The sequence below is a fragment of the Pyrus communis genome, chromosome 12, assembly GCF_963583255.1.
Source record: "Pyrus communis chromosome 12, drPyrComm1.1, whole genome shotgun sequence".
NCBI lineage: Eukaryota > Viridiplantae > Streptophyta > Magnoliopsida > Rosales > Rosaceae > Pyrus > Pyrus communis.
In genome coordinates this window covers 5505604-5523567 of record NC_084814.1, presented here as the reverse complement: position 1 = coordinate 5523567, position 17964 = coordinate 5505604, and the positions used below count along the sequence as shown (strand labels likewise).

The 17964-nt window shown below is 35.4% G+C and overlaps 1 protein-coding gene and 1 long non-coding RNA gene across 2 annotated transcripts; both read left to right on the top strand.

The window, feature by feature from the left end:
- The first annotated feature begins 3082 nt into the window (after positions 1-3082).
- On the top strand, positions 3083-5216 carry LOC137709746 (uncharacterized). The gene is made up of 3 exons (XR_011064925.1): positions 3083-3212; positions 4118-4192; positions 4400-5216. It is a non-coding gene; the product is annotated as an uncharacterized lncRNA (long non-coding RNA).
- An 8258-nt stretch (positions 5217-13474) lies between these two features.
- Positions 13475-14686, top strand: LOC137711505 (transcription factor MYB4-like). Its single transcript, XM_068450743.1, has 3 exons — positions 13475-13631; positions 13804-13933; positions 14101-14686. The coding sequence occupies exons 1-3, from the start codon at positions 13496-13498 to the stop codon at positions 14456-14458; spliced, it is 624 nt and encodes a 207-aa protein (XP_068306844.1). The 5' UTR covers positions 13475-13495; the 3' UTR covers positions 14459-14686.
- Positions 14687-17964: the final 3278 nt, after the last annotated feature.

The window sequence follows — 17964 nt, the reverse complement described above, 5'->3', positions numbered from 1 at the left end:
TTGTTTGCTTATCTTCCTCGTGAAAGTCAACTTAAATGAGTACAAATTTGTAACCACCCATGCAAAAATCCAAGAACACATTCATATTTGACGTGTATTATTGTATTTAACAGTTAGATATACACTGAAGAATTTACCTAATGAAACGTTTTTTTATGTGTGTGTGGGCATGCGTGCATGTTATAACCCTCTTCACATTTTTTAGTAAAAAGTACATTTTTGTATGGTAACTATGGTTAGATATCATTTTTTGTACATCTGGTTTGGCACACATAAAAGAATAAGAGAAAAAAAAAACAAAAATAATACGGGTCACATGAACTATCCTCATTCAAAACATGGCCGAAGACACTTATTTTTAAATAGTGATTGTGAGAGTGCATTTCTTTCATATTTAAAGGTACCTTACTTTCTCGTCCGAACGCACCATAAAGGACTTTACTTTCTTAGTTTCATTAAAGTTTTGTTTTGTTTTATCTTTTTACTTGTGAAACTATGAGTGTCTTCAAAAACCTCTTCACAGACTATCAATTAACTCTCTTCTAATTCACAGTTCATTAGATTCTTCTAATTCAAAGTTCATCAGTATTCTTGTGAGCACAACTAAGCACCTTTGAATACTGATGGGCAGAGACATCGGGATGGTATAATGCAATTCTGCAGGTGCTAACCACTTGAGGATATGAATTCAAGCCAAACCGCTTGGATAAAGTGTCATTTGACTTCTGAACTATAACACCAGTTGAAATTGACTGCCTCAATTATTTTTTGAGTAAATTATGAATTAAACTTTTCAAAATTGACCAATTTACCCCTCACCGTCAAATTTGAAGGAATTCCATCCAATTTTTTCTTAACTTTTCGTAAATCTAATTCAAAAATTAATAAAAAGGTAATTACATTTTGCAATCTCAAGTTTGTGTTCAATTGCAATCTCATACATCATATTAAAACATTTCAATTTCATATATTTACATATTATTTCGCTTTAATGTCATATATGCATCTGTTTCAATTTCTGTTAGTTTCTCCGTTGTCTGCTTATGTGAAAATTGTGGGCCCCACTAAATTTGTGCCATGTTGATCAAAACAAATAAAATCATTTTTAATTACAAAACGGGCCCATCTTTTCCTTCTTCCCCATCAACCTCTCGCTTCTCATGGCCTGATCTCCGTGGCTGCTTCCATGACCATGTCGTCGGAGGGCTAGATCCACCAACTAAATCGATCTCTCCTTTTTCTTCCGCAGCACCACCAACAACTAAAACCTTTTTCCGTTTCTTTCACTTTCTCAGAGAACAAAGTCATGTTAGGCTTTTATAATCCCAACTTCTCACCGACAGAGCTGCTTCTTCTCAGAGTAGAAGCACCCCAGATGTTGACAGGTTCGTTCTTCCCCTTTCTTCTAGAAGAATCCACCTTCCTAAATCTTCAAAATAAAAAAAAATTAAAAAAAAAAAAAAATCAACTCTCAAAAGAAAAACTACAATCTTTGTCCTTTTTAATTTGATTTATTTGTTGTTGTAATCAGTACTTATCGAAGTTGTTGGCAGAGCATCAAAAGCTTGGATGGTTCAAACAAGTTCTTCCGAAATGCACCTCTTGAATCAAGGTTTTGCTTCCAATTCTTAGTGTTTTGGATCTAGATTTTTTTGGGGCGTATGGCACAACCACAACCACACCCAAACCCCTCCTCACGCCTGCACCGTTGCAATCTGACGATTCGACGAAACCCCAAATCTATTTCTGGCAAATCTGATAATCAGATGGTCATGTGGCAAAAGTTTGACGGACAAGAATTGTCTGGGCTCTCCTTCTATTTTGTATGGTCACGGTTACATTACGTTAATATTTTATATTGTTTTTCTATAGAGATAATAAGATAAAAATGAATAGTAATATAAAATGTTAACGTGGTATAATCGTAATCACACAAATAGAAAGATACGAAGGGCACAGAAAGTAAAAGAGCAAACAATCCTTATCCAAGTTTGACTGACAGTACAAATGTAAAATTCACTATTACTCCATCATTACTAACGATTAACTAATCAGTAAATCTATTATATAAAGTTGCAATTGAAGTAAAATTAAAGAGTACAAAATGTAATTTACTCTTGACAACAACTTTTATCTCCACCTCCCCGTCCATACCCACTAGTCCATATTGTCTGGGTGGTTTATTTATTTTTTCTAAATTTCTTTAGTTATTCTTTTAAAAGTATTTTTTATTCGCATGAGAAGACTACTAGAGCCTGCAATTTGTCATGAATGATAAAATCTACTAAAATTTGATGGCATGAGGTTTATTGGCTAAATTTTATAAATTTAGGGGGTTAATTTATTATAAAAATAGTTAAAGGTTCAGTTTCAATTAACATTATAATTCAGAGAGTCAAGCGGTAATTTACCCGTTAAAATACTACAAAAATAAAAAAAAAATTGTAACAATAGTCTCTTAATTTTAACTCAATTAGAGTACTGGTCACTCAACTAAAAATTCATGACCATTGGTCATTTAACTCACTAAAAAATGTAGCTATAGTCATTTTCATCAACTCTATTAAAATTTCCGTCAAAATGAGTCATGTGACACGCACATGAGGCTAAATTAAGGGCCAAATATAGAAAATCAATTTAAAAAAATTGTAGCAATGGTCCCTCAACATTGACCTAATTAGATAAATGGTCTCTCATTTTTAACTAAACTAGAGCAATGGTTCCTCAACTTTAACCTAATTGTAGCAATGATCCTTCTAACATGAGTCATTTTGTCAAATTCTGGGGGAGTTGACGAAAATGACCATGCAAGTTTTGATAAGTAGGTACTGTTAGGTACGTGGGATGATACAAAACGCGATTGTCCCACGTTTGGTGCTCCAAAGGCAGTGGGGCACGCTGTCATGCGGAATGAATTGTGGTTAAATTTCCTACCCCTAGAACAACTCATTTCACCCGTGGGACAAAAAATTATAAAATTTTAAAACAAAAATACTCCTTATCTTTTTCAATATTTACACCATCCAAATCATAAAACAAACCTAAAATTCTACTATCTTCTTTCCATCTTCTCCGCCGCAGCCTTTTTTTCTCTCAGGTCTCTCGCAACCTTCCTCCTCTTGCTCTCCTGTAGCCCCTCTTTTCTCTTCCCCACGTAGTGGAACTCAAAGCCTCTGGGTTTTCCTTGCATTTTGATCATCAAATCGCACAAGGTAATGGCACAAGAAACCATCCAATTCCAATCTCAATATGTTTTTTTACAATATTATCTGATTCAATTGAAACCATGATGAATTTGTTTAAAGGGTTTTTTTATTTATTATTTTATTGAATTTTTGGGTACATAATTTGCATTATCCATATATCCTTATATAAGAAGTGTATCAGTATCAATGGGCTCTGTTCATTTTTCATCTGGGTCATTTTTGATGTAGGGTTTTAGGGCCTCTTGGGGATTTTTTTGGGGTTTTGGGCATCTGGGTTTTCGTTAAAACTTTGATTACTTATTGGGATTCAAGAGATTAGTGCTTAAAGTAGGTTTGTTTGGGGTTTGGAATGGCGCAGTTGGTTCTGCCATGCCAGAGCTCTGCTTTTGTGAGGACCAGTCTTTTGGGTTTGATCTCATCTGCTCCTGTGATTGCTCTTAACCCATATCTTTGATTAGTGGATAGCGATTAGTTTGTATATTTGATTGGTGTGTTTGTTTGTAATTGTGTGTATTGAAAGATTGTGACGTGCAAGCAGTTTTACTAGTGTGTATGATTGTAAGAGATGGTCTGTTGAATTTTATAATAAAACACAGTAGCATATTCGAAATCTAGACTAGGAATCTACTAAAGGGTTGTAAGTCGTGTCGCTTTTTCGTGGTTAATAGCTATGGTTCTTTGTTTTTTTTCCCTTCAAATTTCTTCACTTTAGCTATCTTTTCATCTCTGGCCAACTATTTATTTATTCTCTTTAGGATATAGAATGTCGTATCTATGTGCTGTGTGTTTTTGCATAGAAGAATTACGGAGCGACAGTGTGTTGCAATTGTGTGGATACAATTTTGTATTTGATTTGTGTATTTAAAACTTAGTCCACTTGCTGAATATTTTCTCTTTCTTTTGAGCTTCAGTGTACCAGTCGTGTTAGATTGTTGGGGAATTCAGCCAAAAGGCTTTCCAGATACAGATGCTTTCTTACTTTGGAGGTTCGTGCATATTTCTCAACTTTTTCATAGGTGAATTGTTTTAAATACATGTTCTTTTCTTTTTTATGGTATTGTGTTTCATTGTCGACTTTGTTATATCAACTTTAACATTCGAACATAAGTTTATGAAACCTAAACTCTCTTAAGAGCACTTGTTTTGTTGATGAAGTTCTAATAATGAGCAACATCGTTTAATTCTTGAATCAGTCAAACTTCACGCAACTAGATTGATCATGAGGAAGATGTACTACTTACCATCTTCGAGGAGATGGTTGCTGATGGTGTTAGGTGTGAGACTGGCAGTTTTAAGATTGGTACTTTAGTAATGATTGCCTCCAAGATGAGAGAAAAGATTTCTAGCATTAATATAGAGTCGAAGCATATACAAAACAAACTGAAACATCTAAAAGAAAAGTATTCATCTGCATATGACATGATGAATACCTCTGGATTTGGTTGGGATGACAAGAAAAAAATGTGTTGTTGTGGATAGTGACGAAGTACTATAGCTGTGGGTTGTTTCTTATTCTTTCTCAATTAGTTGCTTTGAAAGTCTTAACCTTGACTTCTTTGGGTTCTTATTCTAGAAACATCCCATTGCATCTTCCAAACCAAATAAGTCATTTCTGTTGTATCCACACTTGTGCAAGGTGTTTGGGAGAGACCGAGCCACGAGTAGTATGGCTTAATCAGTTGCAGATGCAATCGAAAACATGGGGTTGGAAAATGAGGATTGCGAGACCTTCGAGATGCCTTCGACTTCACTACCTCATCTCCGCTACATCTAATGCATCTCAACCTATTAGGAAAAGGAAGAGGAATATGAATGATGCTGATGCTGATGCAAATATCGTAGTTGTTATCAGTGAAGGTTGAAATAAAGCAGTTACTGAATGAAGACGTTAGGTGAAAGTTTTACTTTCAGAGAAGCGAAAGTCAGGATACCTTCTGAGCTTAAGGCCATGGGTCTCCTATATGATCATGTGCTAAGAATTTCAATGAAGTTAGTGAAAGATACCAATTTGATGTGTATTTTACGCATCAGATCAGTATCTTTTACTAACTTCATTGAAATTCTTAGCATCAGATCGATATCTTTCACTAACTTCATCACTAACTTCATTGAAATTCTTAGCATCAGATCGATATCTTTCACTAACTTCATTGAAATTCTTAGCACCTGATCATATGGGAGACCCATGGCCTAAAGCTCAGAAGGTAACTTGGCTTTCGCTTCTCCGAAAGTATAACTTTCACCTTACTTCATTTCAGTAATTGCTTTATTCCAGCGTTCACTGATAATAACTACAATATTTGCATTAGCATCATTCCTATTCCTCTTCCTCTTCCTAATAGGTTGAGATGCAACAGAAGGAGATGGGTAGGTGAAGTCAGAGGTATCTTGGAGGTCCCACAATCCTCATTTTCCAACCCCATGTTTTCGATTGCATTTATTGTTGATTCAACCATACTACCCGTGGCTCGATCTCTTTCGAACATCGTATACAAGCGTGGATACAACGGAAATGGCTTATTTGATTTGCAAGATGCATTAGGATGTTTCTACAATAAGAAATCAAGGTTAAGACTTTCAAAGCAACTAATTGAGAAAGAATAAGAAACAAAATGTACCTTCATCCACAGTTGTAGTACTTCGTCACTGTCCACAACAACACATTTTTTTCTCATCATCCCAACCAAATCCAGAGGTATTCATCATGTCATATGCAGATGAATACTTTTCTTTCAGACGCTTCAGTTTGTTTTGTATATGCTTCGACTCTATATTAATGTCAGAAATCTTTTCCCTCATCTTGGAAGCAACCATTGCAAAAGTACCAGCCTTAAAATTGCCGGTTTCACACCTAACACTATCAGCAACCATTTCCTCGAGGATGGTTAGTACATCATCCTCATGATCAATCCAATTGCGTGAAATTTGACTGATTCAAGAATTAAAGGATGTTGCTCATTATTAGAATTTCATCGACAAAACAAGTGCTCTTAAGAGAGTTTAAGTTTCTGAAGGTCAGTAATATATATGCTTTGTGTTCAAGCCACAAAGGTCAGCAATTTTGGCAACTAATCAGGAAGAATTACATGATATTTAGGTAGCAATTTGACAAAATCATTTAGGCCACGTGCGGATTAATTCCTATGTTTAGAGAGGTCCTGGATTTGAAGCTTGGCCTCTAGCGTCATTGAGCATAGGTTCAAAGTTGAAAATGTTAGAGAAACTAAACTTTTAATGATAATATTAGATAGATTAAATATGTAAACTAAATTTATAAACTAAATTGTGTCATTAATATGAATACATATGTTAATCAATACTTAAATAATAATTCAATCATTAACTTTCATATCATTTAGTCTACACATTTAGGACTAGTTTGGAGTTGTGTTGTGCAAAAAAAAACGCTGTTTTCAGAAGCAGGGCTAGAGCTGCTTCTGCTGTTTGGACCCATGATTTTAACAAATTTTTTTTTTTTCATTTACCAAACAATTTTAGCCCTGACTTTTTAAAAAAGATTTTAAAATACTTTCCGCAATGCCAAATCAACAATGGCCTCTCTAGCATTATCCAAATTTTAAACAAAATTGGCAAACCAAATAATGTGTCACTAGTAGGAAATAAGCACGTTAATCAACGCTTAAGTAATAATCTAATCATCAACAACTTCATCATTTGGTTTGTAAATTTAATTTAAAATTTTTTATCTCCTTGATATTATTCTTTAACTAATAGGTTAGTCTGAAATTGAAGCAAAAATCAAAATAACTTTTTATACTTTTTTCTTTATCTTTAAAAATTAAGGAACATATCATATCCGGATCCTCTTTGTGAGGATCCTAAGAATTAGTTTCATCTTATCCGTTCATCAGTTATCTTGTGATCAAAAATCATTTTGAAATTATTCTTTAAAGTTGAACACAAACCATACCTAACGAAAGTTGGCCACCACAATGTACGATGCTGAGATGAATTGTAAACCTGACATTCGTGTTGTGTTTCTCGTGTTCGTGTCATAACTGATAGCTTAACGAGTTGTGTCGTGTAATACCCGTTAAAGTAAACAGGTAATATGACTCAACCTGAAATCAACTCGTTAATATTATCAGGTAATATGATCTGACTCGTTACCCGTTAAGAAAAATAAATTTTAAATCAATAAAAATGAAAATGAAAAACATAATTTGACCCAAAAAAATGTAAAACATAATACTAAATTAGTATATACATACTAAATAATGGAGTTGACCCCTTCATGAAAGTTGTAAAGCTTTTCATTACGAGTGATTACATTTTTCACACTTCTACAATAATTTTTATTAATTTTGCACTCAAATAAAAATAACTGTTCATGAGATTTGGAGGGTTTTAAAAATCTAAACGACCATGTAACCATCATCTAAGCGTTGAAGATGCAATTATGAACATTTATTATGCTTTCACATTTTTCAAACTTATACGTTAATGATTATGAATTTTGTTTATTTTGAACTCCTATAAAAATACTATTCATGAGAGTTTGTATGGTTTTAAAAATTCAAACAATCATTACTCACACTCAAAGCGTAGAGGATGCAATTACGAGTGTTTCCATATTTTTTTCATATTTTTTGCACATGTAAATTAATTATTATAATTTTTTAATGTGTTTGGTATTTTTAAATTACTTGATATTTTTATTTTCAATGTGTTTTATAATTTTTAATCTCAATCTTTGCTTATAATATACTATAAAAATAAATAAATAAATAAAACTTAAATTTTAAAATTTATATAGAATAATAATTAATAAACAATATATACATATTCATTATATCTATTGTATTTTATAGTAATTTTTTTTAGTAGTTTGAAAAATTAAAATCATCAAAATAACTTTTTTCTTATCGTGTTGAAACAAGTTACTCGCGTGTCACTCTTATGTAAACCTGTTAAGGACCCATTATTAACGGGTTATTATCGTGTAACCTAATAATGACCCGATTAGTTATCGTGCTGACCTGAAACCTGTTATTTTCGTGTCGTTTACGTGTTGCGTTAACGGGTATTGTAAGAAATTGCCAGGTCTAATGAATTGATCTCTAGGATCATTACAAAGAGAATTCGGAGAGATTATCATCCAAAAAATTAAAGCGTTTATATCACAAATAGTCCCTGAAATTGACCTTCACTATCAAGATGGTCCCTGAAACTGAAAATCAATCAATGTAGTCTTTAAAAATAGGTATTGCAAATCAATGTGATAATTTTGTCACAATTCTATTTAAAATTATGTTAAGTGTTGATGTAGTATATAAATGGTTCTCATAAGTCTTTTTTCTCACATAGTCCTTGAAATTGACCCATGACATCAAAATGGTCCTTGAAATTGACCCGCGACATCAAAATGGTCATTAAAATTAAAAATTGATCAACGTAGTCCTTCTGTCATAATTAGGTCAATAATTCTGTTATGTGCTGATGTGACACATAAATGGGTCACACAAGTAAAAAAAAATTACAAATTGGCTTAATAATTTAATAGTTAGTAAAAAAATTGTCAACCCAAAAGCTCAATCTAGCAACCACCTCCTATTCTAGTCCACATTTCTCTACCTCGTTCGCTCTCTATTCTCTAAAAAAAAATTCAATACATCCATCTTTACACACTTCGACACTCTTCATCGAATTGAACCTAGATCGAGATTACTGTTGATGACGGCTTGGCCCATTGACAATGACTACTAGGACATCATCATTAACATTTAGGTGATCAACATCCTCACAACCTTAATCTTGAAGAGCTTGTTCGGTGCTTCTCTGATGGTCTGGTGATGCACAGAACGACGAGGTTTACCTTGAGATAATGAGGTTATAACCGAGGTGCATCCATTGTTGGTTGAAAACTATTTCCACCACCCCCTCTTCGGCCTTAGTTAAGCCTTGTGCCTTTGAGAATTTATGGAAGAGATCTCTCTTCAGAGTAGGCCCTATTTGCAAAAGGGCATTTAGACAACTTTTTTAATTAATTATTACATCATCACATAACAAATTTTTTTACAAAATTGTAATGGAATAATCATATTGATTTGCAACATCTATTTTCGAAGACTACCTTGATTGATTATCAATTTCTAGGACCATATTGATGGTGTGGGTTAATTTCAGGAACTATCTTGATGGTGTGGGTCAAGTTGAGGGACCATTTTGATGGTGTGGGTCAATTGCAAGGACTATTTGTGATAAAAACCTGTAAATCTTATGGGGCCCATATATGTGCCACATCAGCTCTTAATAGAATTTTTAACAGAATTGTGACGGAAGGATCATATTGATTTGCGACATTTATTTTCAAGGATTACACTGATTGATTTTTAATTTCAGTGACCGTCTTGATGATGAAGGTCAATTTCAGGAACTATTTCTGATAAAAACCCTAAATTAAAAGCTAACCCCACCTACAACCAATTAGTCAGCACCAAAATACGTCGTCCACCGTATGTCATGACTGGCGTCACCTTGAATCGTGCCTGTGCTCCAGTCTCCTCTTTCACGGCATTGATCGCAAGTAGGCGCCCCAGTCAACAACCGGATCAAGGGTCAGTAGATTTTAGATCTGATTTACAAGTGGGTCGTCTAATTCTGGTTGTATTCACACCAAGGAGGAGAGAGGGAGAGGGAGAAAAAGAAGGGGAACATAGAGCAAGATTCTTGGCTGGGCAGATTCTTCCATGTTCTGAATATGAGTAAATTCCGGGCTGCTTGTTGAGTTCCTTGATGGCACTGGATTTTCACGATCTAATCGCTCGACATTGTGTTGTTGTCGGCTTCTAATAAACCCCTTTCTTTTTCTTTTTTTTTTCTTTTTTTATTCTTTTTTTATTAGATTTTCTCATTATTTTTGTTCTTGGCTTGATGTATATTGATCTTTTGGTACCTTAACCCGCCTTTATTTGGGGTTACATTAATCTTTGTAATTTGCCCTGTTTAATGAAAAGTTTTTTTCTACTAAATAAATAAAGAAAGAAAAACTCAAAATTAAAATATGTTGAGGCATTGACACTATGATTTAGTATTATTCTTCTCCGTTTATAAGGAAAAAGTTTCTGATTTGACTATCATAACGATTGTGATAATTAATTATGACTAGCTCTTTATGTGACTTATCTCATATATATCTACATCCTCCAATATCGTTGTATCCTTATACGTAATATTACAATGGAAATATTAATTGATAATAAAAAAAGTAGCTGACATTGTAGAAGCTCACTGGTATTGTTATCTTCAAGCTCATACTTCTCTAAACGGGACTCTTAATCGGTACCTTTTATCACGTCTTTATAAGTCTGTGTAAGTCAAACGTTCACTAGCTAAATGGGTAGGTAATGAGGGGTTTAAATCAACCAGTTAGGGAGTGTCACGATACCCTAATGAATCATCTATAAGCTCAAACTTGCACTATATAAACACATGATCACCAGTCATGGTGAGGTAATTGTTCCTCTTCCAAGAAAACTAGAGTTGTCACATTCATTCCTCTTCTATGTCTAACTTGACAATCCAAGGGCTTTTGACTTGCACTAGACAGGTGTGACAAGATTTTACTTTTGGTTTAAAAGAGCACTCTACGCTTGTGTGGAATTCGTCTGCCACATCATCATAAAATTTTTACTTTGTTCGAAAGACAGAAAGTTATATTATTTTAAATAATAATCATACCACAATTTTACATATAAAACTTGTTGGTTTCCTTCTCCCACTTGTTTAGTTTGCAGTCTATACAAAATTGATTCTTTGAAACCAATTGAAGTTGAGGCCATATTTCTTTAAACGAGTTAGGTCAAGTAAGTATATATTCAATCTATTGAGCAGATCATGTTTCCCACCTCTTCTAATTGATTCAAACAAAACTATTGCTTGGTTAATAAACAGAATCAAGTACCAATCTCCACAGATCACTCCTTTTACTAGTAGTTATTTAGCAAACAAAAGTCTTCTGACAATTTTGTTTACAAATTCACACGACAAACAAATATTAGATCTTCGACAACATACAATTACTTTCCCCTATGAATTTAGCATGAGTAAATATATAGCACATGGACACAATAAATTTGTGTAGTTAAATTTAGTCAAACCTTCATTCTAGTAAAAGAGAGCCGCAAGCATAAGTGAAGGGGGACCTCTTCCCCTACGTCTTCAAAAGGTTCTATTACATTTTTTTTGGTCAGAGAAAGGTTCTATAACATATATATTGTCACATCCCGGCCCGAGAAGGACCACTTCCTGGGCCTGACACGAGAACTTCCCAGTGAGTCACCCATCATGGGAGTGCTCTCGCGCGTTACTCGCTTAACTTAGGAGTTCCAATGGAACCTCGAAGCCAATGAGCTCTCAAAAGGCCTCGTGCTAGGTAGAGATGAGAATATACATATAATGATCACTCCCCTGGATGATGTGGAATGTCACAATCCACCTCCCTTAGGGGCCCGACGTCCTCATCGGCACACCACGACCAGGGTTAGGCTCTGATACCAAATTGTCACATCCCGGCCCGGGCGGGACCACTTCCCAGGCCCGACTCCACCGTAGCACGATATTGTCCGCTTTGAGCTCCCAGCACACCCTCACTGTTTTGTTTCTGGGAACTCACACGAGAACTTCCTAGTGGATCACCCATCATGGGAGTGTGCGCGGATCACTCCCCTAGGTGATGTGGGATGTCACAATTGTCACATCCCGCCCCGGGCGGGACCACTTCCCTTGCCCGACTTCATCGTAGCACGATATTGTCCGTGTTGGGCCCTGACCACGCCCTCACGGTTTTGTTTCTGGGAGTTCCAACGGAACCCGAAGCCAGTGAGCTCCCAAAAGGCCTCGTGCTAGGTAGAGATAGGAATATACATATAAGGATCACTTCCCTGAGTGATGTGGGATGTCACATATATAATAGAGAGAAAAAAAATAGTATTTTAGTATGAATTTTAATAGGTAAATTATATAAATTAATTGATAATATAAATAATAATTACTGCTATCATTGAAATACACATTTATTATTAAGTTAAGACCTATTGATAGTTTAACGTTGAAAATTTGACAGGAGGAGGATTATCTACCCTTCTAATCTTTTTATCCTTTCATGCCCTCCTATTTGAACGGTCAAGATTAAACCACGTTAATATCTTATATTGATTTTTTTATAAAGATAAAACAGAAAGCAATGTGTAAGAAAAGTGAATGAAATGATATATGAATAGGAGAGTAAAGAATCATCTTCCAATTTGACATAGAAGAGAAGCTTACTAATAAAGTGAGTTAAGATATTATCTTTATCGGCTTTTACATGTTAGACGAATCTTACACTCCATATATATACATATAATTGTGGTAGAATAAAACATATAATTAGGGATTTGGGTGGCACACTGGCACTGAAAGACTGGAAGGGTACTGGTTTTTAAGGGAAAGCATCTTTTATTTAGATATTCAAGGATAACAAACAATATTCATGACATCAGACAATTGTACAAGTGAGAAATAAATAACGACTTGTCTCGAAGGACAAAGAGCAAATATAAAAAGAGAAAAAGTAGAGAGACTTTTTTAAAATGGGATTTTTTTTGGAAGTTTTTGATGGAGTAGGATTTTTTCTTCTTCTATTATCATTTTCTTCATTTCCCTTTTCTCATATTTTTTTTTTTTTGTCCTTTTCTCTATATAAACAATACTGAACAAAATATTGACGTGGTTTGATCGTAGCCGTTCAAATAGAAGGGAAGGGAAGGAGAAAGAGATTAGGAGAGGAGAGAATCCTACTCCCTCTTTGATACCTTACAATTTAACGTTAATTTCTGTACTAACTTTAAAAAACATGGTGCAAAAAATACGAGAAGGAAAAAAAATCCATAAAAAATCCCGAAAGAATCTCCTTAACATTTTTCACATAAAAATGATTTGTGTTTTACTCCCCATTCTCACACAATCTAATCGAGCCCTAACTGGTAGTTGTGAGTTTTGGGAGTTGGAACTTCTCTCTCTCTCTCTCTCTCTCTCTCTCTCTCTCTCTCTCTCTCTCTCTCTCTAGGAAGGGTAGCTAGATTAGTGTAGTCATTGACATTGACCCTTCAAATTTCCTCCTCACAAAACTGTACCAACCAGCAGGATATAAACCCTCAGTAGTTGTTGATAGCCAACAATCAGTCTTTCTTGCTATTTTCTTATCTGATATATTTAACACCAAATTTAACTCTCTCTCTCTCTCTCTCTCTCTCTCTCTCTCTCTCTCTCGCCCCCCCACGTACGTCATGGCTCCAAAGAACGACGCGTCAACAAAAAAGCCTGTGAACAAAGGACCATGGGCAGGAGAGGAAGATAGAAAACTTGCAGAATATATTGAAATTCATGGTGCAAAGAGGTGGAAGACAGTTGCTTCGATAGCAGGTTAGTTATTTAACCAATCCTCGTTAATTTTGAGCTCAAACAACAGGGTTAAAACTTTAAACCACTAATATACAAATTAACCACATTGATTCTTCTTTATTTTGTTTTAATCTAGCTGGGGGATTTCGTGTGTTCAATATGTACTTTAATTAATCTCTTGTTACTACTGCAGGTTTGAATCGTTGCGGGAAGAGTTGCAGGTTGAGATGGTTGAACTATTTGAGACCCAATATTAAGAGAGGCAACATTGCTGATGATGAAGAAGACTTGATACTTAGGCTTCATAAACTACTAGGAAACAGGTAATTTAATTTAGTCAACATTATCAACATTTTCTTGTCTGTCTGTCAATCTGGACCACATATTTGAATGAATAAATAGACAAAGGTGCATGCATATTGACACTCTGCTAATTGCATAACATGTCAGACGATAAAAATTTTGACCATCGGAAGTTTGTATTGTATAGGTGGTCATTGATTGCCGGGAGACTTCCAGGTCGAACAGACAGTGAAATAAAGAATTACTGGAATTCTCATTTGAGCAAGAAAATGAATCAGAAGGAAAAAACATCGCTAGCTTCAACAGCCCAAGAGACAATGACGACTATTACTGCAACTGCACCTTTCCAGAAAACATCAGACAATAGCGCCGATACTACAACTACACCTTCCCAGAAAGCATCAGACGATAGCGCTGATACGAACTTTGATGTGAATGAGTTCTTTGACTTCTCTGCTGAAGGTTCTTATGGGTTGGAGTGGGTGAACAAGTTTCTCGAGCTTGATGAAGACACCATGGCTGCCCAAGAAAAGGTCGTTGTGTAATTATTGATGAGTATGGTCACATGGCAATATTACATATATTTGCCATGTCAGCAAATCAGTTGGATTTGGTTGTAAGGACAGTTGGATATAGTTGTAAGATTTGGTTAATTAGATAAGATTTGATAAGATTTAGTGAGATATGTTGAGGGGTAGCTTAGTCATTAAGAAAGTAGTGATAGTCCTTTATATTGGATTCTCTTGTAATAACTCTTCAATGAATAACAATACAAGAGTCGTGAAGCCTTTTTCTTCTCTGAGTTTTCTAAGATTTTTCCTTGGTTCTTCCACCTTCTTGCATTCTCTAAGATTCTTGATCAATGTCAAACTCTGTATTTCTAGTTAATATGGTATCCAGAGCTGTCGGTCCTTCTGTGGTTCGTAGTTTCTTGGGGCGGTTTCTCTGAGAGTTTGATCGGGGTTCTTGGTGCTTCTTGGTTAGAATTTTTTTTTTGGATTTCTGGAGTTCTGTTAGTGGAGCTTTGATTCTTTGTTTGTGGGTTATGATATCAGTTAAGGCATGAAGTCAATTCAAGATTTTGTAGCAGGCACGAAGCCATCTGGGTAATTTTCTTGCAAGAATTGTTGTTTAGTAGGAAATTTCGTTGATAATTGTTGAATTGGTATTTTGTTTCTTTCAAGAGGTAGTTGTTTGTTTTTCTGATTTGTGATAATCATGGCGTCGTCTGGAGTTAAAATTGAGGGTTTGCTTGGAATGTTGACAATCAAGTTAACTGATAAGAATTTCTCAAAATGGGTTTTTCAGTTTAAGTCAGTGTTGAAAGGATATAAGCTTTTTGGTCATTTTGATGGAACTGCAGTGTGTCCTCCTAAATTTGTGATTGATACAACTTCTGGGGTTACTAATGTTCTCACAGAGGCTTTTCTTGAATGGGAATCCATTGATTTGGCTCTTTTGAGTTTATTGATTGCTACTTTATCTGATGAGTCTATTGAACATGTTTTGGGATGCAAGACTGCACATGAGGCATGGTCTAATCTTCAAGATAGATATGCATCAATCTCAAAGGCTAGGGTGAATACATTAAAGACAGAATTTCAAACAATTCAGAAGGGTGGTAATTCAGTTGATCAATATCTGTCCAAAATGAGACACATTAAAGAACAATTGGTTGCAGCTGGTGAATTTGTTTCAGACAATGATTTTGTGGTGGCTGCTTTATCTGGTTTACCGAGGGAGTATTCTATTATACGAACTATAATTCTTACTCGAGATACTTCTATTTCTCTAAGAGAATTCAGAGAGCAATTATTGTGTGCAGAGAGAGAGGCTGACTCTATGGTTAACACTTTGACTCATAATTTTTCTGGGTTGTATATGCAAGGATCTTCTTCTCAGTCAGGTGATTCTCAGGGTTCCTCTAGTAACTCTGATAATGTTCCTTTCACCACTGGTGGTACTATTACTCGTGTACCAAACAATGCTCTACCTGTGAGTGTGCCATTTATATCTCAGGGTTCTACTGCAATGCATGCTCCGCCACCAGGTCCTATTTTTCCACATGTTCCTTATTCTATTGATGGTTCTATGTTTCCTCAAGTTCCATATTCTCCTACTTTATACATGCTGCCTCCATCTTTGCCTCCTATATATCCTGATTTTACCAATGTCTATGGTTTTATTGGCAATGGTAATCCTCCTAGGCCATTTCCTAATTCCAATAATGGTTCGCGGTCTTTCTCTGGTTCTAAGCCTAATGAGGGCTATAGAGGTTCAAAGTTTGGAAATGGAAAAGGACAATTTTCTGGTCCTAAACAAAGTGGAGGTACTTGGCAGTCTTGGTCAGGGAATACTGAAACCAGATCTCATGTTGTCCCGGAGTGTCAAATCTGTTCTAAACATGGTCACACAACTCCTAATTGTTGGAAGCGATCTACTAGTCCTAGTTCTATGGGACAAGTTGTGGAATGTCAAATATGTGGCAAGCGTGGTCATAGTGTTTTGGATTGTCATCATCGCAATAACTTTGCCTATCAAGGCACATCTCCTGCTCCTTCCTTAACCGCTATGCAAGCTCATGCTCTTTCTAATCTTCTACCTCAAGATTCCTGGATAGTAGACATTGGTGCTTCGCACCATATGACTGCTGATTTGAACTCCCTGCAGCAAGTCACATCTTATGCAGGCACTGATAAGATTACCATTGGAAATGGTGAAGGTTTGCAAATCAAAAATATTGGTTCTGCACGTTTACATACTTTACCTCAGTCTTTACTCCTCAGAACAGTTTTACATGTTCCTACTATTGCAGTTAGTCTACTGTCAGTTAAACAATTATGCAAGGATAATTTTTGTTGGTTTATATGTGATGATAACGAGTTCTTTGTGCAGGACAAGGTAACCAAGGCTGTTCTATATCATGGAAGGACAAATGAGGGTGAGTTGTTTCGGATTCCAGTGAAGTTGTTATCAGAGTCTTCATCTCAGAAGTTAGTGGCTCTTCTTGGACAGAAAATAAAGTTTGAAGTATGGCATCAACAGTGTGGTCATCCCAGCAATGAAGTGTTATCTGTAATGTTGAAACAGTCTAATATAGTTAGTTCTCCTGATACTCATCAACATTTGTGGTCCTGTTGTATTTCTGGCAAGATGTCTAGGTTGCCTTTTCATGATAGAAACGAGTCTTGTAACTTTCCACTTCAAAAGGTGCATACTGATCTTTGGGGTCTGTCACCTACTACATCTATAGAAGGTTACAAATACTATGTTAGTTTTATTGATGAGTTTACCAGATTTGTATGGATATTTCCTTTAATCAATAAATCAGAAGTGTTTGATGTCTTTCAGAAATTCTACAATTTTGTATTCACTCAATTTAATGTTGGAATTAAGTGTTTGCAAACTGATGGTGGTGGGGAGTATATAAGTAGAAGATTTGATGATTTTCTGAAACACAAAGGCATTGTACATATGATTTCGTGTCCATACACTCCTTAACAAAAAGGACTTGCTGAGAGAAAACATCAACATATTGTGGAAATGCTATTACCTTGATGACTACTGCTCAGTTACCTCAGGATCTTTGGTATCATGCCTGTGCACATTCTGTTTTTTTTATTAATAGAATGCCTTGCAAGGTTTTAGGCATGCAATCTCCATATCAAAGCCTATATGGTGTTTCTCCTCAATTACAAGGTCTTAAAGTATTTGGTACTGCTGTTTATCCATATATTAGACCTTACACTATCAGTAAATTGCAACCAAGGGCTTCTTTATGTGTCTTTCTAAGATATGCATTAGGTTATAAAGGAGTTATTTGTTTCCATCCAAAGTCTAGGAAATTTATCATTTCTCGGCATGTGATTCAAGATGAAGATTTGTTTCCATATAAGTCTCTGCATACATTACAGAATACATCTCAGGGGATTAGTTCTCAAGATTCCACACATGTATCTTCTCCAATCCATTCTGCTATTTTTTTGCCATAGTCAGTTTCAGTGCCCAATGATGTTTCATCTCTGGAATTTGTTGCGGGTCGAGATAGTAT